The sequence below is a fragment of the Varanus komodoensis genome, unplaced genomic scaffold (assembly GCF_004798865.1).
Source record: "Varanus komodoensis strain SLA01 unplaced genomic scaffold, ASM479886v1 scaffold58, whole genome shotgun sequence".
NCBI lineage: Eukaryota > Metazoa > Chordata > Lepidosauria > Squamata > Varanidae > Varanus > Varanus komodoensis.
Window position 1 is genome coordinate 479518 of NW_025336197.1, and position 27088 is coordinate 506605.

At 39.6% G+C, this 27088-nt stretch overlaps 1 protein-coding gene across 13 annotated transcripts in view; it reads right to left on the reverse strand.

The window, feature by feature from the left end:
- Nucleotides 1-27088, reverse strand: part of TBC1D5 (TBC1 domain family member 5) — a 304343-nt gene that overhangs the window by 148307 nt on the left and 128948 nt on the right. For all 13 annotated transcript variants that reach the window (XM_044449385.1, XM_044449373.1, XM_044449377.1 and 10 more), the window contains one exon: nt 22972-23038. In XM_044449385.1, coding sequence (XP_044305320.1) covers nt 22972-23038 — 67 coding nt within the window. The remainder of the gene's footprint in view (nt 1-22971; nt 23039-27088) is intronic.

A 27088-nucleotide genomic window follows, 5' to 3' on the forward strand; every position in this document is an offset into this window, starting at 1 on the left:
TGTTCCTTCAGGTATCCTGGTTCTAAGCCATTTAGGGCTTTATAGGTTAACACCAGCACCTTAAATTGGGCCCGTACTTCAACTGGGAGCCAGTGAAGCTAACAGAAAAACCTCTTTCCAAAACTTCATTATATATTCACATTCTCACCACATATGAAAATGTCTACCCAATTTATGACCACATCTCCAACATTATTTGGAATATTTATTATCCATATAGTTCAACTTAACTGAAGTTAGTTCCACTTAAAGTGTTATAATAGGTTTCCTTTCCTTTCTTGACATACATTTTAATATTCTCTTTTTCCAAATATTTTCCTAGTATTCATCTGATGTTCTTCCTTAAATCTTTTTCCCATGTTGCTTTAAGTGAATCATATTGATCCTGTTCTAACAATATCATATTAATTTACTTACTATTCTCTTCATCCACATATTTTCATGTTCTTCCTTTTCTATAACCATAACTTCAAATTTTGTATAATCTATGCATCTCCCTCTTTTCTTTATCCCTTCTCTATTCCGACCTTTTAATTCAGTAATTTGACATAATGCTGAAACTGATGGCATAAACTTTTCCTTATGCTAACTCCAAATTTGTAATGTATTTAAAGTCACCATGTGTTGATGAAACTGCACAAACATCTCTCATTCTTGTATTCACATGTTATTATATTTTGAATGAAGTAAATATACTTCACTGTATATGAAGTGTATGTTTAGTGGGGCAGTCTTAATTCTGATTGGATTGGAATAGATAACAAGTCCCATCATTCTCAGCTAGGAGGGGCAGGAACACTTTGGCTGGATATGAGGGAAAATGGTAGCCGAGTGCATTATAAGATACCAGGTTGAGAGCGGTTGGTTTAGAGGCTGCATACCAGATATGGGAGCAACAAATAAGCCAGTTCTTTCTTCATCTGCTATTGTTAACTGTCTAGTCACTGTTGGAAATAGGATATAGTAGTAGATGGACCTTTGGTGTGAACCTTCAAGGCTCTTTTTAAGTTCAGATGAGAACACTGATTTCAGATATTTTAAACATAAAAACACTTTGAAATATTCTTTTTCTATGTTTAGTGTCAACTTCAGTAATACAGGAAATCTGATCAACATCATTAGAGCTAATTCCTTTCAAAAGACCTGTATGAATTCATTGATATTCCTGTAGAGTGTTTCTAAACAACTTTGCTGGATAGCACAACTGCAAATATAAAGTGTTGAAGTGAAAATCTTGCAAGCAAGGTAAGCAACTATGTGAAATACTGTTCTTCCACTCCTAGCTAGGAATATTTTTAAAAGCATATATGTAATTGGATATTATTTATTTAGAAAATTTCTATGCCGCCCCATTCGCCGAAGCCTCGGGGCGGCTCACAAACATAAATAAACTTCGTTAAAATAAGATAAATTAACAGTATAAATCAAGTCGCCCTGGCCAAAGAATAAAATAAATAAATACTATTAACAGTTAAAATGACATTTGAATAAAATGAATATTATTGTGCAGATGTGGTATGAACTAGTATCTGTTCCTTCATTAAATCAATTCTACATCAATTTATATTTCCTGTAGGTACTAGTACATAGGAAGATGAGGATTCCCGTTCACACAATTTGACGCTAGAACCCTTTAGAAGTTGGATGCTCTCTACTCAACAGTTACTATTTCAGCAGTCCGCTGAAATGCCTTGCATTTATTTGAAATGTAAAAATGGTACCAAGTTTCTTACTAGTTACCCAGCTTGGCCAGATGTCATCCCACAACTGGTCAGCTAGAGCGGGCTTATTCCAGTCCAGGTAAAGGACAGCTGTCTTCTGGGGACAGAAGACGCCATACCCCAGGAGTATTATTATTCTATTGCATTTATTTCCTGTATTTTCTCTTCATGCAAGGTATCAATTTTATCCCCACAGCAATAACAGTCATGTGAGGTAGGTTAGGTTGAAAGTGACTGACTGGCCCAAAGTCAGTCAGTGGTATGGAAACTAGAACCTAGATCCCCTAGTCTAACTTGCACATCCAGCATATACATCAACTGGCAGCTTGATTTTTTAGGGATTATCCAAAGCTCCTGTGAATTTCACTTCCACAGTGAGGTAAAGACCCTTTTTCTCCCTAAATTTTCTCCTGAGGGAGCATTTTCTACAAAGGAGCATTCATTTATGTCCTCCCCACATCAGCCTACCAGACACAGTGATGTTATCAATGGCTAGACATTAACCACTATCAGCAGGTGCTGAAGGACTAGAGACTAGGGAAGGTCCTATTTAGACCATGTCCTGCTTGTGAGATTCCATAGCCATCTGGCCAGCAACTCTAGGAACAGAATAATTTAATAGATATGCCTTGAGATCTGGGTTCTACATCCTACTCAGTCATGATGTGACACAAAAACAACAACATGTTCTTAATCCTCTCCAACCTGGTGTACCCCAGATGTTTTGGACTTCAACTCCAGTCAGTCTTAGCCAACAAGCAAAATTATCAGACTTGTTGGAAGTCGCAATTTAAAACATATGAAAGGCATCAGATTGGGAAAAGCTCTTCAATGTTATGTAGGATTCTGGTTTCCTCTTTTTTTACTTTCAATCTATTTGCTCTGTGTACATAGCCTGTATCAAAGATGTGCACCTACTGAGCAGGGGATTTACCGCCAAGCCCTGGAGCCCATAGTCTTGCTGTTCCTCCTTGCTGTTGTATATTCATCTCTTCATTCTAAGCAAATGAACGGTGGCAGATACAAGGCACAAGGTACTTTGTTCTCCAATTTCAGATGGCTATGCAGTTTGGGACTGCAAGGAAGGGCAAATGTACAGGCAGTGGCAACAGTGAGGAACAACAGGAACTATGCAAGGAGAGGACCCAATGAAGGCATCTTCCCAATTATCCCCCAAAATCTGGAGCCACTACAGGCACTTTACATCAGATACAAACGCTGGTGGGCAACTTGTGACCCTCCAGCTGTTGTTGCCTACAGCTCCCATGAGTCTTATGCAGCATAGTCAATGGTGAGGGTTGACAGGAATTGCAGACTGCATCTGAAAGGCCACAAGCTGCTCACCCTGAAAAATAGTGATACCTCAGACTTTGCAATGTGGAACTGATCTGATCAGATAACTACAACAACAGAATACAGAAGACAGATACATTTTTAAACAAGCAAATTTGATCTTATATAGCACAAGATGAAGAAACCTCATCATCATTGCCAGATTCTTGATGTATGCAAATAGACAAAACAGACAAGACAAAATCTTTTATAACCAAGTCCACTTGCTAGTAAAAGAAGGCTTTTTTTGCATAGCATGGCATTGAAACTTTTATAAGACATTCAGCAGAAATATAAGAGGCACAGATCAGTATTGCCAGCCACAAACATTAAAGCCAGGCCTCGGAAACAGGAAGAGCTTCAGCACTAGGACTGCAGGTGCCAAGATCAACCAGATAAACACTGTTATCTATAATTACTTCATTTTTAGCTTAAATCACAGGTAATGAGGGAACTCAGTCTCGAAAAGGCAATTAAGAACTCTACACAGTCTTTTTGCTTTCTGTACAAGGAAAAATATTTTTGAAATTGTGCAAAGATTCATCCATTTTAATTCTTCTTAGTGAAAAAATATTTTATAATATTCTAATAATGACTAGTATTATGAATAGTTTGGAAGATTGGAGGGCATGTTTGCTACTGATGTTGGTAAAAATAAAGTAATATTGAGCTATACAACAATCCAGTAAACATAAAATTTGGCTGGTATCTAACTTAATATTTCATAATTATGCCTTGCTGTTTATATTAAATAATTGTTTTAAGCCCATTTTTAATACAGGTCAATGCAAAAATAGTTTTCTGTATATATTCAGTAACAAGAAGCTAGATATTTGAAATCACTGTTCAAATCATGTCAAAAACGTAAGGATGGATTCAGATCTGCAATGGATCAACTTGGTTGAAAGGAGTGGACTGTTACCCATGGTAGTTATTTTAGCCTTCTCTGAAGGGAGTCAGGATACCCTGCAGAAGAGAGTAAGCTGTGCTATATGTGTGAAAATAACCCCAGATATTGGTGGAGGGGCCTTCCACTTGAAGAATGTTCTTTCCTCTTAGAGATGACCAATTCTGGACCTAGCAGATACAAGAAATTAAGGTAAAAGGATTTGGCAGATAAAAGCTTTTCTTAAAAATCCGATTTCTTCTAACTTAAACATGCCAATTAAAGAAAGAAATACAGGTTCTCTGGTCTGACAGCCCTTCCATGTTTATGTGGAGAAATGGAAAGAGCTATCTGATGAAATGGCTTTCAGTATTAGTATCTACTGCAGGGGCCCTCAAACTTTTTCAACAGGGGGCCAGTTGAAAGGCAGCAGTGGTGACAGGCACAGGCCAGTGAGGCAGGGGTGCCTGTGGGTGTGGGCCGGTGAGACGGTAGTGGGCGCGTGTGGCGGTAGCTTGCTTGCTTGGAGATCTCTGAGCGAGTCCAAAACCATCTCCGAATGAGCAAGCTGCTGCCTTGCTGTGGTGGGGGCAGGCGCAGGGAGTCCTAAACTTCTGAGGCGGGCTACATAAATGGGCATGGTGGGCGGGATCTGACCCGTGGGCCATAGTTTGAGGACCCATGATCTATTGCATGACTTTCAGGCATAGCGCTTTGAGCTATAAAAAATCCATACGTCTCAAAAAACCAGGAAGAATGAGGACACTTTAATCTAAGATTGTAGGTGCTAATAAAGAGAACACCTAAGAAAACACAAACATGAAGAAATAAATTTCTGTTCTGATAGAATTTCGGTTCTATTCTCAGAAACTGGATTGTTACATCTACACTACTGGATTCCTGATCACTATGTATGGGTGTGAAAGCTGGACAGTGAAAAAAGCTGACTGAAAGGAAATGGACACATTTGAAAAAAAAGTGCTGGATTAGAGCTTTGTGAATATCCTGAGCTGACAGAAACAAATGGGTATTAGATCAAATGGAGCCAGAATTCTCCCTGGAAGCAAACATGATTAAACTGAAGCCATCATACTTCAGGCACATCATGAGAAGGCAAGACCCACTTGAGAAGACAATTGTGCTAGGAGAAGTCAAAGGCAGAAGGAGGAGGAGGAGGACCGCCACCATCAAACAAGGAATGGCTTGATTCCATAAAGGAAATCACAGCCTTGACTTTACAAGAGCAGAGCAGGGCTGTCAGGAGCAAGACACTTTGGAGAACATTCTCTCATAGGGTCACTATAAGTCAGAGGCAACTTGATAGCATGAAAGAAAACATTCTCTACAGATTAGTGACTTGGGAAACTGTACCGATTCTGTGATCCTAAGTAAGTTAACTATAAATATAACTAATTACCATAAAATCTACTTTTAATAAAAAAACATAGGCTGCACTCTAACTTTATAAACAATGGTAATTAAAAAAAAAAAAAAAGCAGGTTGCTTACCTGTAACTGATGTTCTTGGAGTGGCCACCTGTGCATCACACATATGGGTGCTGTGCCTGCGCAGTGCCTAGACCGGAAGATTAGAAAGCTAACGGTTTTTGGCGGGAAAACACCGCTCCCCTCCCCCTCAGTGGTATAAATAGAGTGAAGGGTTCGCCATTTTACTCAGTCTTGACGTACGTCCTCTAGAGGTTGAGAATAAAATCAACAACAAGCATCATTATATCCCAACGGTACCGATGAAAATTAGAGTACGGTACCGAGAGAAAAAACATCCACTCACCGACACCGAGTGGGGCCGGCGGGTAGGTTGTGTGAATGCACAGATGGCCACTCGAAGAACATCAGTTACAGGTAAGCAACCTGCTTTTCTTCGTCGTGGCCTCTGTGCATCACACATGTGGGTGATTCACAAGCTTACCAAACTCGGAGGAGGGAGGTGTCATCAGCAAAGAACAGATGAAAGAACAGCTCTGCCAAAAGAGCAGTCTTGTCTGGCATGTACATCAAGCCGATAACCCTTGGCGAAGATACATGGACCAGTCCATGTTGCAGCTCTGCAGATATCCTGAAGCGGAACCCCTGCAGCAAAGGCGGACAAAGTCACTATTGCTCGTGTGGAGTGAGCTCTTGGAAAGACAGGTTAAGTCTATTTTTGATAGCTGGAAAGCCAGGATGATAGTCTGGACGATCCAATTAGAGAGTCTTTGTGATGTGATCGGCGATCCCTTGTCACGCTTGGAGTACTTAACGAAAAGTCTATTAGTACTACGGAAAGATTCAGTACGGGATCTGTAAAAAGCCAAGCGACGGCGAACATCAAGCGTGAGCAGAGCACGTTCTATCAGATTCGAAGGCGATGGAAAGAATGCCGGCAAAACAATGTCTTGACTCAAGTGGAACAGTGTAGCCACTTTAGGGAGAAAGGAAAAATCCATCCAAAGAACGACTTTTTCCCTATGGAAATTCAGAAAAGGTGGGTCTATGTGAAGAGCACAAATTTCACTAGCTCTCCGACCTGATGTTACTGCTACGAGGAAGGCCATTTTCCACGACAAGAGGTGTAGGTCCACAGTTGCCAAAGGCTCGAATGGTGGCTTGGTAAGTGCTTGGAGTACTACAGAAAGGCTCCATGTTGGCATAGCAGGGCGGATAGACGGATGTAAGTTCTGTAGTCCCCTAATAAAGCATCGAACCAGCGGTTGAGAGAAAACTGATAAGCCGTGGACAGTGCCACGATAATGGGATATGGCGGCTGCATAAACTTTGATGGATGATGGTCTGAGTCCCACGTGATGCAGTTGCAAGAGAAATTGCAGAATATTGTCGACTGAAGCCGTCCCAGGAAGAAAGGAATGGCACTCTGCAAAAGATGAGAATCTTTTCCATTTAGCCGCATAAGAACGACAAGTGGACGGTCTCAATGCAGATGCAAGAATCACCTGAATTTCTTGGTCAGTAGGCGTCGGTACCGCAGCGATTGCTGTCGAATCCAAGGTAGGAGCCGTATGTACAGTCCGCTGAATAGGGTCCTCCGTAGAGTGAGGTGTCGTCGGTATTGACTCAGTGAAATGGCTTAGTTGATCCGCCATGCCGTCAACTTCAGGGAGGCTATATCTGGATGCTGGATCGCTCCGTCTTGTTGTGTTAACACGTGAGGAAGAGTTGGTAGGCAAAGAAACGTTCTTCTGGATAGTAGCAAAAGAGTGGCAAACCATGGTTGTCTCGGCCACCACGGAGTTACTAATATCCCTGTGGTATTGTCTTGGGCTATTTTCGCCACCACTTTTGTTAGAAGTGGGATCGGAGGAAACACATAAAAAGTCATGTTGTTCCAAGGGATCATAAGAGCATCCCCCATCGATCCCGATCCGATGCCCACTCTGGAGCAGTACAGGGCACACACTCTGTTGTTCCGGGTGGCGAACAGGTCCATGTATGGGTAACCCCACAAACGGAAGGGTTTCTGGCAAATTTGTCTGTCCAACTCCCATTCGTGGGTTGTTGACATCTGTCTGCTTAACATATCTGCTTCAGTGTCGGTTCCTGCCAGGTGAACCACCAGGAGCATTATGTTCCTCAGTATGCACCAATCCCAAATATCCATCGATAGGCGTGCTAAGGCTGGAGATTTTGTGCCGCCCTGCTTGTTGATATAGAAAACAGCAGGTATGTTGTCTGATGCAATCTGGACAACTTGACGGCATAGCACAGTCTCGAAAGCCTTGAGGGTGTTGAAAATTGCTAGAAGTTCGAGGAAGTTGATGTGCTTCCTTACTTCTCGTTGGTTCCAAGTACCTTGGACCTGAAGTCCCGAACATGCTGCACCCCATCCGAGGAGGGATGCGTCGGTGTACAGGGTTGTTGTTGGCTGAGGCAGTTGAAACGGGGCACCGATAGACAGGTTGCCTGGGGTGGTCCACCAAGTTAGAGTATGAAGGATTGCAAACGGAATCTGGATCAGCTTGGTGGCAGGATCCTGTTGCAGGTGAAATGCGGCATTGAAAAACAGTTGTACGGGCCACATATGCAGCCTGGCATACGGGACAATGGCAACTGCAGCAGCCATGTGCCCAAGTAGTCTCTGAATGGATAAGGCTGGGACTGTTCTGTGCAGTTGGATTCGACGAATGTGGTTGCATAAGGCATCTTGACATTCCGGAGGAAGAAAGGCTCTTTCCCATTTCGAGTCGAGACGTGCCCCGATGAAGTCAATGACCTGCGTGGGAATAAGGGACGATTTCTCGCAGTTAATGCACAGACCAAGAACATCGAGTAGAGCGCAGGTCACTTGTACAGCAGACAGAAGACCTTGTTCGGATTGCGAAACGATTAGCCAATTGTCTAAATATGGGTATATTTGCACTCCCCATGTTCTTAAGTGTGCGCATACCGGTGCCATACACTTCGTAAAAACTTGAGGGGCGATAGCCAGGCCAAAAGGTAGAACATTGAACTCAAACAGATTGGACCCGACAGTAAAACGTAGGAAGCGTCTGTGCGAAGGATGGATAGAAATATGAAAATAAGCATCCTTCAAGTCCAGTAGGGCGAACCAATCCTCCCTCTTCAGTAACGGAAAGTCTGTAAAGTAGTCATCTGAAACTTCCTTGGTTTGATGTACTTATTATGAGTTCGTAAGTCCAGAATCGGATGAAGATCACCATCTCTTTTCGGGACCATAAAATATCTAGATCCATGCAATCCCTCCAAGCAGAACAACTGTCAAATCACTCCCTTGACAAGTAACTGGGAGACCTCGTCGCATAGCACCGATGAAGAAGGTGTAATACGGATCGGGCTCAACAGAGGGACGACATTGAATTCTATCCTATATCTGAACTGAATGATAGATAACACCCACCTATCAGAGGTAATGGACTCCCAAATGGGGAGTTGGCCCTGGCGCTGGTCCCCAAAAGGGAGAAGGGAAGGTGGTGTTGGAAGAGAGAGGATGGTTCGCCGAGACCGTCAACGTGGGCGTTTATCGGCATCAAAGCGTTGATGGCCTTGGGAGAAGCGGTGTTGCGGTTGCTGCCTCCAACGTTGCTGTCGTTGCTGATATTGCTGTCGAGGGTAGTATTGTTGGTTCCGATAGAAAGGACGAGGCCACTGCCACTTACGCTTTTGTTGAGGGAGCTCCATGTGGCGCAGTCAGGCGTGATTCATGTATCGCCTTTAACTTGCGGTCGGTCTTCTGATGGAACAGACTGGTGCCATCAAATGGCATTTCCTCGATTCTGCATTTCATTTCGTCAGGGAAATTACAGTTGCGCAGCCATGCATGTCGGCATAACAAGATGGCATTGACGAGAGCCCTCGAATTGGTGTCAACATGGTGTCGTGCAGTAGACAACTGTTGCACCACCACCTGCATCGCTTCCTTAATGAAGACCCTGACAAGGTCCGCTTGGTGGTCTGGAAGGGAGGAAGCAACGTTATCCAGCTTTTGCATGATGAAGTACTGGTAACGCGCCAGTGTTGCTTCGTAATTCGATATGCGTACGCCGAGCCCAGAGGCCGCATAGACTCGGCGCACAAGCGTATCGATTTTCCTCCCTTCCTTGTCACAAGGGGCAGTGTGTCCCCTGGACTCCCTACCTTGGGAGGATTCAACCACAGGAGAGTTCGGTTTTGGGTGACGGAGCAAAAACGGAATATCGTCATCTCGAACTCTATACATGGCCTCATACCGGTGGGAGGTAGCTTGTGGTTGGGCCGGTTGATCCCAGGGCTGGACCATAGCCTGGTGAAGTGTAGTAACTAGTGGCAGGGCTATGGATGCGGACTGCTCTCCCTGAACGACGTCGTAAAACCGATCTATGGAAGGATCTGGCTGCTGATGAGCTTTGATCTCAAGAGACTGAACAAGGTGGGACATGAGCTCCGTAAAGGAAACATGAGGTTCATCGGGTGAAGCAGACCCTTGGTATGTAATAGCAACATCGGGCGATGTCGAGTCGACCTCCGACTCATTGGAGTCTTCATCGTAGCAATGGCGGTCGCTTAAGGAGGAGGTTTCAGGAGAGGTTGGACGCCTTCTCTCCACATGCCTCAAGGTGGATGGTACGTTCCTCGGGACCAATGGTGATCTACGATCCTGAGAAAAGTAAGGATATGGCTGATAACTACCCCAGCTGGGTGGGGGACCATATCCAGGCATCAACCAATCTTCATTCCAATGTTCGGACGAACGGCTGCAACGCTTGGGAGGCGATGGCGAAGCTACAGGCGGCTCAGTTGTGGGCATAGGTGTTGGAGAACGTTCCCTCGGTGGGGAGTCTCTAATCTCACCATCAGAAATGGACTCCCGAAGCGGCTCCTCCTGTTGTTGAGGTGGCATGCACTCAGGCCGAGTGATTGGCCTGGGGGATACCAGCGGAGTCACCTGCATAGCGGATTGCAGGGCTGGTCCTGAGGGAGTCGGTACCGTGGTGGCTGTCAGTATCGAGAAGCTCGATGAGCCTAAGCCCTGGTGTTTGGGGTGGTCAGGTTTCTGGCTCTTGCAAGCAGGCTTGTCCGCCTTCTCCTTCCTCAGCTTCTTATGAGTGGAAGGTTTATCCAAGCCAGTGTGTTTTCGCTTCTCCGTTTCTTAGCTGGGGAAGAAGGCAGCAACTGGGCCTCCATGGAAGCAGCACCTTCATCTGAAGGATGCTGCGGAGGATAGGCGGAAGTTGGAGTGAGGCACTTCGCAGGAGCGCTTGCAGTGGAGGAGGAGCGCTGAAGAGGCGCGGCCGAAGAGGAACCAGGCCGTAAGAGCAGTTTTAGATTGCATTAAGGCCTGGTCCCATAGGAGTTTTCGAAGATGATTCTCCCTGTTCTTCCTTGCTTGCTTGGTAAACACCAAGCAATGGCCGCATTTGTCAGTTCTATGCCCCTCGTCAAGGCAGAGGAGGCATAGATCATGTGGATCTGCAGGTGACATTTTGGATCCACATTCGATGCATTTGCGGAATGCTGCTTGCTGCGCCATCGCGAAAAGGAAGAAAGAGAAGACAGTGTAGAGGGTAAGATAATATTTTTGGTTTTTTTTTTTTTTTTTAGAAATGAAGGGATTTAAGAAGAACTGGGAAGAGAAACAAACTTGGAGCAAGAGAAGAATAGTTTAGAGGAGATAAATGCAAAAGCGGACAAGGAGCACAAAGATCTAAGCAAGGGACGAACAGGCACGAGGCACAGTGAACGGCGGTCGCAAAGACTGAGTGAAATGGTGGACACTCCGCTCTATTTATACTATGCAGGGGGAGGGGAGCGGAGTTTTCCCGCCAAAAACCGTTAGCTTTGTAATCTTCCAGCCTAGGCACTGCACAGGCGCAGCACCCATATGTGTGATGCACAGAGGCCACGACAAAGAAAATCTGTTCCCCAAACCACTTAATGTACTGTATCTTAATATATTTCTGGAGTATACGGTATGAGCCAAATGGGTTTCATAATTGTATCTTTGTAATTGTAAATAATTGTAATTGTTTAAAAAGATACAAACTGCTCTTAAAGTTTTAGTTACTTAAGGCACAGTTTCATACAAGTTGAGGCAGACCCCCCCACACACAATTCCCAGCATGCCATAGCTTTATTTCTAGTTAATTTCTCTATTTCTAGCTTTTGTGGTTTTCCAAAGCTCATGAGATAAAGTGGGGAGAACATGCCTAGCTCATTACCATTTTCTGATGTAAAGGTGTGCCCACATGCACAAGACAACCTATTTTCAGATAACCATAGAGATATATGAGCATTCTGTCTCATTTGCACCCTAGAAATATAAAAAAGGAGAATCATAAATTCCCAAACTTGTTTTGTACTTTAAGAAATATGTGCATTTTTAAATGCACTTTTTACACTTTCTGCATGGGAAAATGTATGCACTGTGGATGTGCTTTATAAAACTACACATTTTCCCCATTCAAAATGCTAACTTTTCCTGTTAGAGCACAAGAGTGAAAATACGTAAAACATGAAGAGACAGGCTTCAAACAGATGTTAAGTGATTCTGGTGATCAGAAGCATGGCTTGTTCCTCCATTCCTAGATAACCTGTGACTAGACCTGATTTGCTATTTCTTCAGCAAGATCAGCATACAGCATTCATCACTGGCACCATGATACAACCAGTGCTGTTCTTACATAAAAACACCCAGAGTAAACATATATTAAACATAGACTTGCTATAAATAGAAAGTCTGAAAGATTCTGGCATTGCTGACTACCACAGGATTCTTGGAGGTAAAACTATACCATTTGCAATGACATCTAGTGCTGAGAAATCAAATATCTGCTGACTTCCAAACTACTAAACTTGGCCAACTACTTGCTCATGGTTCTGCAGCAGATGTTCTTGCTTTTAGGTCACTAAAAACCGTATGGACTAGTTTCACTCTCCAAGGAGCAAGTGCCAGCATGATTAAGATTTGAAAATGCACAGCTCAACACCAACAGAAGTATGGTGCCATTTATCTGTCAATTTCATTCACACTGGCACAAAGATGATTTGAGCTTGGAGTTTAAATGAATCCTGATATGGTAATTTCGCTACATTACTTAGACCTGCTGTGCTCATGAACTTTTAATAAATACTTTAATTCACACTCACTTTAGGAATGAACAATTGCTAGAACATGTATGTGAGGCAGTACTTGCTAAAACTTTAAAAACCTATGACAAAGACATTAGCATAAAGCATGCAAGCTATTAAAAGAATGGCAGAATTTATCAGAATGAATGGAAACTTTTTGAGATTATGGTCACAGAAAGAAATTACTCCAAAACAGTCAAGGATTTTCTTTACTATTTTTTACTTGGAAAAACTTTCATGAATGCTTCCATTTAAGCTAGTTTTAGAAGTAAGAAATCCTCTGTTGACAATTTTAGTGTCAAAGGCTCTCAGGTCTAACATAAGCACAGCCCTGCGGTCTCCCACACCACTATGAATACAGAGTGAATTGGATATAGCAACCATTTCTATGCCTTTGAACCAGGAACATCTTAGGTAATCTAAGTCAATCAGTGGCAGTGAACATCCCATGTGTACCCTGGCCAAAGTAATCTAATCTTGTCTGTTGCTGTTGGGGTATTAGCCCTAAAGAAGACAATAGCAATTGTTTCCTGTGTGTATTACTAGTGCAGAAGAGGGACCAGGGCAGCATCTAGCAAGATACACACAGTAGCACTAGGTAGCCTGTACACATTGTTTTCTTTCTCTGGCTTTTCTTTTTCCAACTGAAAGGACCAGTTGGCAAGTATAATGCACACATGGACAACAAACACTATTTCCAAGTTTGTCATTTCTCACATGCATGCCTCTGAAGCCATGGTTTATATACCAAAATTGCAGTAGGAAACCTTCCCAAAGGCTATCCTGGTGTTAGATCTTTTCTCGCTGCTAGCATTATTATCTATGTTTACTCCAATACACTGAACAGGTGTTTCATCAAATCGAATCATTCACTGATGCACCTGGAGATAATTCAGAATTACAGACAAAACTGGCCCATTTAATGAAAAAAGAAATAGTACAATAATTTAATAAATATGGGCAAGGGAGACACAGAAAAGGGAACTCCTCTACAACTCAAGAATGGTGCTGTTTGAAGTAGAATTTTATTCTAAGTAAAATAAGTACAATTAAATTGGTGCTGCCGCTACTATTTTCCTTCCCAGGCGCAGAATCAGATTAGATCCTTCTACACACACACATGCACGCACACATCTTTGAGGCTTGTGGCCTCCCACTCCCACTTACTTTTTAAAGGCCTGCCCAATGTAAAATAGAATACCATGACATCAGCGGTGATGGACAATTTCTATTGGCTCTGCAGGGCCAAAAGGCAGAACTACAGTATACTAAAGTTGGCAGTATCCCGAAATGAGCAGCAGCAGATAGTCATACCAAAGAGCTGTGTAGTCCAGCATTGTTTCCCAAAGTGACCAGACAAATGTCAAAGGGAAGGCCGCAAGCAGAATATGAGGACAAAGGTTCACTTCTTAAGTTGTTCCCAGCAATGGGAAGCAGAAGCATGGCTTATGCTTCCTTGCAGCCAGCATAACAGAACTCCTGCTTGAAGATGGCAGAGGTCCCTGTGCCAGTGACTACATGTAAGAGGAAGCAGAAATATTTACAAGTCTTGAATGAACATATGCCACATCTTTACTGCAAATGTACACATATGATCCCCCAAACTATTTGGAATAACCCAGTTTCTGCTTGAAGGCACAACTATTTTACTCAAAAAGCACTTCATTAATTCTGAAAGGGGCTGGGCATGAGATTCAGGCAGCGTTGACGTGACATGGAGGGGGCTGATGGGAAGCATGACAGAACATGTCCAGAAAGCCTGCATTTGTTGAGTAGCAGGAAGTCTTTGGAAAAAGTTAAAACACTCTCCATGCCTGGAACAGAACAAGGAGACGAAAAGCAGTATTGCAAAACTGGCTGTGCTTCCCAAGGAAATGAATGAAAATAGGCAGGGCCATTTTATTATCAGAAACCCTAGAGTGACTAAACAAGTGCTGATTCATGTATAACACCTTTTCTATGTACTTTCAGGTGATATGAAAGTATACGTACATTTTATTGTGCTAACAGTGGCAAGAGTAACAGCATCAGAGGCAATTCTGAAAATTCTACTCCTGAAAAGGTAACATGATTACCAGCTGCCCACGACATAAATGTTCCCCAGCCCCACCCTGGTTCAATATACTGCAGCCGTATGCTTCTCTTGAAGAAATTCATTCCTGGGTTTTGTTAATACCACAGTTTTCTGGACCAAGGTTTATTTTCTTACAAAAATAATAACCATATCTATCCACACACACTTCCACTTTTAGGAAATAACAGGAAAACCTCTTATTTCTTTTTGTCTGGTTTTTGGTTCAAACGCTAGCCAAATGGATGCTTATAATTTCATTCCCTTGTGGTAATACTTAGTTGTTTAAGGTCACAATCCTATGCTGGCTGGGTTATGTCAGGAGTCATAGGTTTTTTTTCTGTTGAAATATGTATAGGATTGTGCCTTAAGTGATTTATATTGAAGAGTGTGAGAAAGAAATTAAAAACACGGATCCCTCTTTTGCTCTTTTTCCCTCATACTATGACTATGGATAGCCTTAGAAAGGAATGCTTTGGAAATGTTAAAAAGAAACCACAAGAATTCTTACAGACAGTACCAGGCCAAAACATTCTTTCTTAACCACAACTTAGCTAGGTACACATAGACTTGCTGCACCATTTAGACACCACTTCTTGCCTTCATTTATTTCCCAGTCTCCTGGTATCACCTGCTGAATGGCAGGACCAACTCAGCTTATTTACAAATAGACAAAATATCTGATACTACTCATTAAAGGCATCTGGCACCACTCCCTGGACCCACCTAGCCAAACTCTCCAGCTAGTCCTAAGAAGCTAAGATGGGCAAAGTCAACATTGCAAGTGGTTGGTTGTACTTTAAAAATGTCCCATCTCAACCACAAGTGTTCCGTCTGAATTTGCATGGTACGTCAACCAAAGAGATCCAGACTGAGCAACCAGGCGTCTAGGAAATGAACTGGGGACATGGACAAGAATGCCCTGCAAATATCCATATTCCCTTTCTTACTGGTTACCAATTATCTTAGGTACAGTCATTATTTTCCTGTGCCCACAGTCACAGTAATAGTGGCACCTCTATCAGTATTCTGTGTGTCCAGGCAAATTAGTATAACACATTCACTTAATACTTACTCAGTAGCTCACATGCTAGCACTTAACCTCATCAAGACCACAAAACATATAGCAATCCTGAATACAGTAAAAACATTTATTAACACTTTATGCAACAACACTAAGAAAGGGCTAAGCTAGGCCACCACAGTCACCTAACAATGACACCACACAGTCCAGACAATCATTCATAGTTGCACAATCATTCCTATTTGCTGCAACATGAACCACTACTTAGACTTAAACTGTTCTACAGAGCTGAGATACAGTTCTGCAAAGTGCCATCCACATGGATGGTACCAGCACACTAAGCTATCATATAGAAAATCAGAAAAAAATATTTGGAAACAGATTTAAATATAGAAACGTGATGATACTTAGAAAATATGTACATAAACTAATTTTGTCTTCATAATTAGATTCTATACACCATGAAGACTGATTCACTTCCATTGCAACATTTAAAAAGCAGTTATTCATTAGTATATATTTAGGAAAATAGCTGTGAAAGAAAAAGTTAAAAATGCTCACCTTCACTTTTATTTCATAGGTCACTCTTATATCATCTAATAAGATAATTAAAAACATGCAAGCAGCTGGTACTGCGGCTAAACAGATTAATGTAATAGTCTGTAGTCATATGTGCTGGCAAGAGGTTCACCTCTTTGGCGAGGAGAAGGTCAGCTGCCCTTGGGAAGGAGAGACAGGCAGTATTTCTACTTTCTAGTGGCATTATATTGCAAACATTAAGGACAGAGTCCATAGCTTGCTTGCCAAGAGAATTATCTTCTCTGGTAAGTTTAAGAGCAAAATGCTTCATCGAGGGGACATTCCATTTCCCCAAATTATTAAATGTGTTTTATATACAAAGGCTCTAGTAATCACACACCCATAGCAAATTCAATACTTAAAGTGAATCAGAATGTACCAAAAATAACATGTTAACTTTTCCTTCAAGAAATGGCTCCTGATGGTGAATCTTTCCACCGTAAACTTTTCTTGGAGATACTTTTTCAGGTCCCCTTGCCTACATATATATGTATGTATGTGTTAGATTTATATCCCACTTTTTTTCCTGTTAAAGACCTCAAAGCAGCTTACATCCTTCTCTTCTTGTTCTCTGTCTTATCCCCACAACAACCCTGTGAAGTAGGTTAGGCTGAGAGTGTGTGACTGGTCCAAAGCCACCCAGCTGGTTCCATGGCAGAGCAGGGACTAGAACCCAGTTCATCTGAGTCCCAGTCCTGCTCTCTTAACCACTACACTCTTACTGGTTGTGGGAGTGGGGACAAGGTTGTGGGAGTGGGGACAAGAGCAAGCGAAGATCAATGACGGAGCCCTTTTCAGTGTAGCTTCCCAGCTTTGGAACTTGCTCACTTGGAGGAGATTTTCAAGTCTCTTGGCTGCCTCTTTATGTACCCAAGACATTTACTGTATTTCCAAGAAGGCATACTGCCTCTGATGCAGTATGACAAATTGCTACTCATGTTCTTAAACTCATGTTAGGAAGGTTAACAGAGTACCCATTAACAATATTCATATAATGCAAGCAATACTGAATACCTGCCACCATTGTTACAGTTTTTCAAAATGCTGAAGTCCCTTTTTGCATGCCCATGGCAATACCATCTATCTAGCCAATTCTAATTCCTCAATGTGACATGAGGCAGGGGAGAGATGATGTGAAACATGATAGAATGGATGTTAGAATGAATGGGAGTTCGGGGCAAGGCTATTTCTGAAGAGCATTCAAAAACTTTGAAAATGATTTAGAAAACAGCGGCCAGACTGAAGGATCATGTTTTCCCCTACAAGCTTGCTCATTCTTTGAGACTCTTCATAAAAGTACCTTTTCCCAATTGCTTCAACATCTGCAGTGCAGAATCTGTGTGGTACACTGGTTACAGCTTTGGATTAGGCCTGGGGAGACCTAGGTTCTAGTCCCTACTTAATCATGATAATCACTAAGGGGCTTTGGGCTGGTCACTGACTCCTGGCCTGACCTATCTTATAGTTTTTTTTGTGTAAATAAAAAAGGAGAGAAGGAAGACAGTTTATGCATCCTTGCAGTTCAGGAGAAGGAAGAGGAAGGTTCTCAATAGAACAATATAATAATAAAACATTAATATAATATGGGGTTCTGCTATGAGGATGAATTCTCAGTGAGTGAGAAATTCTGCCCCACAGTCAGAATTTCTACTTTAGGGATGTTTATCTGCTGCTCTTTCTTATTCTTCCACTAATGGAAAAGACTTCAGCTGATTTATTTGTGTAGTTTTACAATATCTTGACCTGAATGCTGTTTCATGGGTTTTATTTTATTTTATTTTCTGACTTGCATCAATTTATGTATATTTGCTTATTGTGTTTTTATTCTGATTGTTAATTATGTAGCAGCAGCAGCATCAACAACTACTACTACTTCTGGAAACAAGCTAAAATGCATAGCACTCATGTTGTAAAATACATTATTGCAGAAATTTGGGTGGAGTGAAATTGGTGTCAGGACTGTAGGAAATAAAAATAAAGAAAACAACATGTCAACAAACACACTGAATTGGTGCAAAGTAATTGGGAAAGATACAGGGGAAGGCTATAGGGGAAGGCAAAATCAGTAAGGACTATGCCAGGATGTTCCCCCAAGCAAAAAGAAGGGGGGGGGGGGGGGGAGATGCCGATGACAACAACAACAACAGCAACAACATGCGATTTCAGTTTGGCGTATTGGCTTTACAAGTTATCTGAAGCTGTATATGGGGATGTATTTTCAGTGTTGTTGCAGTATATTAAGGAAGAACCTTAGTTATTTCATGGGAGCACCTGACAAAGTTCACCAAAATGAGATACTACAACCTGCCCATAGCTTCACATGTACTTTTTAATGTTAGATCTTTGGGTAGGGCTCTAGCTTCTAGGCAGTGTATACTATTCCATGTATGCTATATATGTAATAAAATAAGACTTTTGTACGTATGTTAAAATTCAACGGTTCAATTATATGATGTCTCTATGGTCACTGCTGTATGATTTTCTGCTCATGATGCAACTGCAAGGAAAAGGACTAGGCTGTGCACGATTTAAATAAAAGGTGCAATTAATTTCTTGTAGAAAATATTTCAAATAAATAACTCAGCCTTAACAGTGAGACTTACTTCTATGAACTAACACTTAGAAATTGTTCATAAAGGCATACCCAAAGTACAGTAAGAAAGAATGGAAAACCCTTTAGTATGTAGAGCACATTTCCTACAACAGCAAAGATTCATATGACTTGTCAAGACGTCTTTCCAGTAAATTAGAAATGGTATGGTATTAAAAAATGACACTGGTAATGTACCAGTTTATATCTGTAACCTTATGCAAAATTACATGTTCAACAATTCCATTGAAATCAATGGGACTTACATACACTTAAGGCAAAGAATTGTAACCATTACATTTCATAATTTCATTTCATTATATATTAATTTTATAATAAACATTTTCAATATTTTTCAAAGGCTTCTGTGGTTGCATGTAATGGAATATTGACCAATTCCTTTTTCTAAATTATTAATTATTTTACACAATTATACTTTGTTTTAGTTTAACATTCAAGGTTCTTGTTATAAAACTCTTGACTCTTCTTTGCAATGTAATTTGTAACTTATAGCTAGCAAATTTACAGCTAGCCTTATTATATGTTTGGAGTTACTTGTTACTGAGCATAAAATATTCATTTCACACCTTAAACTCTGTAATACTACTTAATAGCAGTGTCAGGCCTGCCAACTATTAAAAGCCAGAGTTTTTCTTCTTTAATATACTCTATGACCTAGCTCTATCATTTTCACTTTCTAATTGTAACAATAAATTAATACCATGCACTGCAATAAAGGCTGGCTCTGAGTTATGTTTTTAAAAAAATGGTTTAGTGTTATTTTAGCATGGATGTTTTTTAGAATGTACTTTCCAAATACAATTATTATTATCTTGTAACCAAGACATCTCAGAGCTACAACACTTCGGTGTGTGACAAACGCTGGGAAAAAGGTGAAGTCTAAGTTTTTCCTGATTCTTCAGAAACTCAAATCCTAATTAGAATTAGACAGACATACCAAGTGCTAGAAGACCTATTATCATACTAACAAAATTCAATGGATGCTGTTGAATCCTGACAACCCATCAGTTCAGTGCACTAGAAAGTTGTTTTGAAGATGAGGATTTGAAACAAACTCCATCCACCATTAATTTTCTTCTTCTCTATTCCCCCAGGGACTGCAAGTGGTGCAGTGGTTTAAACCGCTGTGCTGCTGGGCTGGTAGAAAGGTCACCAGTTCGAAACTGCACAACGGGGTGAGTTCCCGTTGCTCTGTCTCAGCTCCTGCCAGCCTTGCAGTTCGAAAGCATGCAAATGCAAGTAAATAAAAAGGTAGCACTTTGGTGGGCAGGCAACAGCATTCCGTGCACTTCAGTGTTTAGTCAAGTCGGCCACATGACCACAGAGACTGTCTGCAGACAAATGCTGGCTCCCTCGGCTAGGAAACGGAGATGAGCACCGCCCCCTAGAGTCAGGCATGACTGGATTTAATGTCAAGGGGAAACCTTTACCTTTACCTTACTATTCTCTCCAGCCCACATTAAACCTAGTAAAAGAAGAGGGTTTACTATGGATTGGGGAGAAGAGAGGGGAAAAAAGTTGGGGGTGGAACTGTTGCATAACTAATTGATTAATTAATGACACCCAATATATCTGAAAGCAAAACAAGATAGAAAAGGTGCCCCTGCTTTTTACAGTGCTCATAGCAATAGTGTAGGAAAATGGTAACTCTGGGTTTATAAATACACTGGCTATGTATTGCCACTATGATTAGTGCTCTGTTGTTACCTATTATTGTTGTTACATTACTTTTATGGGCCTAAATTCCAGCCATCATTCCCCATCTCGGCTTATTCATAAACACTTTTTATGATCTCTTCCTTCAGCCATGCACCCATCCTCCCTTCCCTGGTTCCAGCCATTCATTTCCACTCCCAAACCAAACAATCTCATCATCCAGAAATAGTCATTCCCTTTTAAAAGCATGGATAAAACTTAGAGCTGCTGTCTGCCAGGGGAGAACCTGGCTATTTGAGACTGAGGGTTAGAATGTTAAAAAAATGAAAACAACAGTTGCATGGGAGTTCATTAACAGGATCAGAGCAGTCATGGAGAGGGTATTTAATTTGTTCATCCCCTGCAGTGGTCCTGAAGAAAAGCTCCTTTCTTAATCTAAGATTGGCTTTACAGGGAAATTCCCCATTGACACTATTTTTTCTCCTAGTTTCCTAAAATGATTTACCCCAAGACCATAGCACAGTTGTATGCTAAATGACAAGATGCATTAAAAAATCATGTCAAGTTTGGTCCTGAGTATCTTGCACAGCCCTATTCCCTTTGCTTGGAAGTCTGAAACCGAACTGCTGAATTGAATTTTGCTCCTTTTTGCAAAGGAGCAGAAAAATCGTACTAACAGGAGGATTGAATGTTATCCCATCTTCCTCCTGTCCATTTGTTTAAAAATGAGCAGCAGTTTTTATTAATTGATCAGGAAAACAGAAATATTATCAGCTCAGTATTTTTACTTATGGATTGATCATCTAAATAACTGTGTACCCTTACATAACTCGAAAGCTCATGAAATGACAACCCTTTATAAACTAGTGGAATATTTGCATAGTATATTTTTAAGCCTAAGGGGATTTTTTTTTTAAAGTAGGCAACTGGTTTATTAATCCTGAATAACTTGTGGTATTTCCGTCAAACATACATAGACTAGAAAGTTCAGAACCAGGTACAGGCGAGCATTTTGCTAATGAAAACCAACTAATCATACATTTTTGGTTAAAAGTCCTGTAGACTTCTATATTTTAAATTTGCCTCACCTTGATAAAACAATTATTCACAATTGAAGATATCAGGGGTATTGTTTTTGCCATTTTGTGTTTTCACTATTTTCTTATTGGGAAGCTCATCCAAAATTTATTTGAAGAACTTTGAGAGGTCAATAAAGTTACTGACTCTATTAAGTCCATTTTCTTTTTGGAAAAGCTTGGTCCTATAGTATATAGAGCTTTGCTCCTGTTTCAGTGTAACTAAAATCTGGTGCAAATCTGTTAACAATTTCATGCTGATGAATTCTAGCATTAAGATTGGTTTACCTTCAATCATATTAAAGCAAATTTATTCAATAATAAACATAAGGAATAACAAATATATTCAATAAATAATCCTTGAAGTGATTCATCCTAAGGTTCCACCTCCAAGCAAAACCAGACTTTGTGATATTGATGGTTATTACTGTTTCCCAAGTAATAAACAGTAATAACTATCAATTATTACTTGGGAAACAGTAATAACCATCAATTTGAACCTATCTGTAGAGACAGAGATAGGAGTGGGCCCACCGTAGAACATGACCAAGAATCTGGTCAAACATGGTGCTGTCCCTGCCAATGGGTAAAATGCAATGCAATTCTTACTTAAAATAAATCCAATGAAATTAAGGGGGCTTAACTCACATTTCATTGATTTCAATAGATCTACTTTAAGTAGGTCTGCTGTTGGATTTTACCACACAGGTTGAAAAATTCCTCAGTAATAGGGAATTCTAAATACTCAAATAAAAGCATGAATAACTCTTGGCAGAGACACAGAAATCCAAAATGAGTCCCAATGCCTATTAACCATGGACGAATAATCAATGTGACCAAATCCCAGTAAGTAAGGTGGATGGGCATTAATGGCAATTTCAGTGTGCCCAATCTGAGACAGTCCCAAGGAAAGGAGACTGTGGATGAAGATGGTTATTAAGGGGTCTCCAATTCCTTCTATTACATGGATTTTACTATGCAGTTTAGTTAAACTATGTGGGCCATCTGGGCATGATGAGAAAAAGGGGTTGTAAGGACACTATTCTCTGTAGCATTTTATATTTCTTGAATTTGCTTAACTATTTGATTATCAATACACTCTTCACAGTGTTTGATTTGACAAACATGCCTTCAGATCCTTTGAACAGGAGCATTGAAGAAAGGGACTCACGTGTTCAGGCAAAACACTTTAAAATATATAAATAAATAAACCTGGGAGCAACTGTGATGAACTTGATCAGTTTGTAAGCTGTGGAGTCAAAAGTTTCCAAATGTCTTCTTCATTCACTTTATTCAAAATTTCACTAAATAGCATATCCAAATTAAAAAGCATATAATACATACTTAATACATCCAAGACCTGCAATAGTCTTCCTGCTACAAGTATGTAAATTTAAGTAAAGCTATCCATTAGAAAGCAAGAAAAGCGCTCTCACCTATATGAAAGAAATGTTCCATCAGAATCTGAAGTATGGTGCATTTTTCCATTCTCATTTGACATATCTGGGAAGAAGAACACAAAAATTTAGCAAGTTAATTTAAAGGATTGTGAATATGAGAAGTGCCAGATATTACACAGAAACTCTATGCCGTGTGAGCACAGTGATCGACCCTGGAAATAGCTGTAATATATATATATATTTATCTGAGCATTCCCACATGTTGTAAAACAATTTTATTGCATATACCATTCACAAGTAGGATTATTTTAGTTATTACATTTCTATACTGTCCAATAGCTGAAGCTCTCTGGTGATTTACAAAGCAAAACTTAGAACTGTAAATACAGTAACATAAAACCAATTACATAAAACCAAAATAAAAACCAGGGTAACAGACCACAGCAATGCAAAGATCTAAAAATGCACTAATGCAATCTTTAAACTGAAGGACTAAAAAGCCTGGAAAATTAAAAATGTCTTAACATGATAAAAAGACCATAATGCAAATGGCATCTCTAGGGAAGACATTCCACAATTGGGGCATCACCACTAAAAGGCCCTTTCCTTAGTGGCTACCCATTGCACTTCATTGGCTGGAATCACCTAGAGAATGGCCTATGATCCTAGGGTACATGCAGGCATATAAGATGGAAACAAGCCTTCCATATGGCTTGTTTGGTGCACCGGCAATTGTCCAAAATAGAGAAAATGATATTTCGAAAGATATAATGATATTTCTTTTTGAAATTTAATAAATGTGCATAGTTGTAAGATCCTTTTATTTGGAAAGTCATTATTTTAGTCAGGCTTCAGTTTTTTCCCCCCAGATTATAAAATCTACCAATTAATATTAATAATTAAACAAAACTAATTATGCTAATAGCTAATTCCTAGATTCAAATTGTGATGAAGCATTGGCTGATATTCAGTAATGAAGGAATAACATTTATGGATTAATCAGCCAACACAGACTACCCACATGGGTTGTAAAGAATTACATCTTTAACACTTTATTTCTCTTTAATCTCTGTATTGGAATCTAAATTACCACATTGCACTTGGTAAGTATCCAATGATTATATTTTTCCACTAAGAATAGAAGGGCCAGTCATGCCTGCATGGTCAATAACATTTGATCCAGAAATTGAGTGTTACAGTAGAATATTTTATCCAAATGTGCTCCACCCCCTTATTACAGAGGTAGGATAGATTGGTATTGCCTCATGTTTTTGATATGCCACATCTGTAGCTAAGTAGACCTGTGTGTGGCTAGTACCTCAGTAAGAGATCACCATCTATGATGCTCTGAATGCCAACTAATACAGCAAAAAGAGACTTCTTTCTCCATGCAAACCAAGCCCTCCAACACAGACTCACATGCAGAAATGTACTATGCACAATTATGATTCATATGTTCACTTTGCAATGACTTCTTCAATCATGGTGGTATACAAATGAAAATGTATAGCATAAGTACAAAGAAAACATTTATAATGTTGTGTTTAGAAAGAACATGTAAGATATATTATTCTTGTTAATAACTGGTATGAAATATCAAAATATTGTCCTAATGTAGGCATGGCTAATCTTTTTAGTGGCTGGAAGATTTCATTTAGTATGATTCACAATAAAAGTGATTTTTTTTAATTAGGAACACATTTTGCAGTTTACAGCATTCCCCAGTAAATTGTATACCAATATGCATGGTAAAGAGCATAATTTGTGATCTCAGAGAAGAAAAAGTAATAGAGGAAAAAATGATTACATTATGAAGTTGAGAATTGTGATAACATATTTTTTAAAATACTACATACTTTTATTTTAGCATATTTAAAGCTTAATAATTTAATGATTTATTCAGTTTTAATTTATACCTTCAAAACACTCTGAGATGCCACTGGAGATCATAACAGTGGTCCTGGTTAAGTCAAATAATAATTAGAGCTTTCACTTTAAAGATGAGATTATTTTTAATTATTGAGTGAAGTACTTGAGGTACCATACTTATATAATTACACTACTCATTAAATGGTTATTGAAAGCTGAAATGTAATTTTAATGACAGCTACCTATTTTTCTTTGCACACTTTGTAGATGACAGATCAGTCAAGAATACTGGTTTGCTCAAAATTTCTTGCAGCTGCAGTAGAGCTTTCAGGTGTAGAACAATTAGGCTGTGCTTATTTTAAAACTTTTTAAAAAATGCTCTCTCAATTAAGCAGTATTTTTATAAAGTGCAGAAATAGCAAAGGAAATAAATTGGCATCAAAGACAGCAAAGAAGATCCTGATAAGTGGCAAATGTTTCCTTTCTGTAGCATGAGTAGACATCATATTCAAATGTGGTTGCTAATATATACTACTCTTGAATGCTGGCTTTAAGAAGCAAACTGCTCTGTTCAAAATGCACGGTATAATTTCCAGCAACCTAGAAGACAGGATGCACTGCAGTATATGAAGAAACCTTATTAGTTGACTGCGAAAACAGAGTAAAAACAAAATTTTACTCAAAAGAGATCATCCATCCAAAACTAACCAACACTAAAAATAAATATACGGATGCCATACATAGAAACTGTTATCCTGAAACAGTATTCTATACACTAAACTGTGCCATGTGATTATTGACCTATTTACATAATACCAATAAATGCAGCAGTAAGGAAACACTTGATTAAACAGTTTAATGTTTTTAAAAAATTCCAGAGATTTGTAATTTTGCCATTTAAACAGTGTTTTGCTATCACGTCAAAGACAGGAATAAAATATGACGCTTTTTTCCCTATCACTGTAAAAACCAAAAAAGAAGTAAATTTATTTCCAAAACATTATTAAAGAAAACATTTCCGAGTATTCTGTATGGGAGAAATACATTAAAGTTTAGAGAAAGAGCAACTGCTTTGTTCATCCAATCCCCTAGTTGAAATTAATTATAATAAATGTTTATGAAAACATCTGTTCCATACAGTTATAGATTCTTAATTTTAGCATGGACAATTTTAACTTCTTTTTTTGAATCAGTACAGAATTACAGGGTTTACTAAGGGTATACAGTTTGTATTTCTGAACACTAAACATGTGAAATCTGCAGTGTTTGAGAATGTATGTGAAACAAAACTACACAAAATGGAGGAATTCCTTAAAAAGGCTATGGCAAATCAAACCATCTAAATTTGATAAACAGGAATATGATTTAAAGGATACAAATGAAAGAAAAACTTGATTTATTACATTTAGCTTTTTATACATTATACAGATTACAAAGCACAGATCTGAAGGATCTTTGTTGAATGTTTCTCTGATAGATCTGATGGCTATCCAGTTGTTAAGCAAGATAATACACTTGATATTGCATGTACATGACAACAGAGGGTGCTAGAGAGTTTAAGATCAATAAGTGCCTATGCCATAAGCACTCCTTTTGGACTTTTTACATAACACCCTTGCAACTACAGTGTTAAATTCAATTTACACCAACTAAGCTTTTAAAATGATTAAATGGAGCAAGCTTGAAGCAGTTTACAGAAACTGAATATAATGCCCTCAGCTAAAGAATTAAGTGCACTACACTTCTGATATTTATAAAATAATTATTAGACTGCAAAAATTTAAGTACATTACACTCCAAGGAAGTTGCTCAAGTTTCCCAAAGTAAAGAGGTAAAACATATTACAGAATTTTAAAATGGAAAAAAAATTCTGTAATCACAGTAATGTACTCTGGAAAGAAAGCTTTTGTTGCATTTGAAGTTCAATTTTTAAAAATTTCATTTCCTAATGGGAAAAACAGGTAACAATAATTGGGACCATTAATTTTACAACTTATCACTTCAGATGATCAAAATCCTTAATGAAATAAACACAGATGCAGTTATGGGTTAAGTATGTTTTAAGTCATTCTTTCAAAAACTAGTATTTTTTGGTATTTAATATAATTTGTGGTACAAGAAGAAAGCAGTGGACTAGAGTAAGTTTTAAGTACACAAGCAAGTAAACTGGATAGGGTGATGCCATCAAAGTGTAGAATTAGAAACAGTGAGGACTTCCTCAGAAATGAGTTTTGCCAGTTCATAATTTCTGAATCTCTTACACGGTAACTTCAGAAATTGCTTT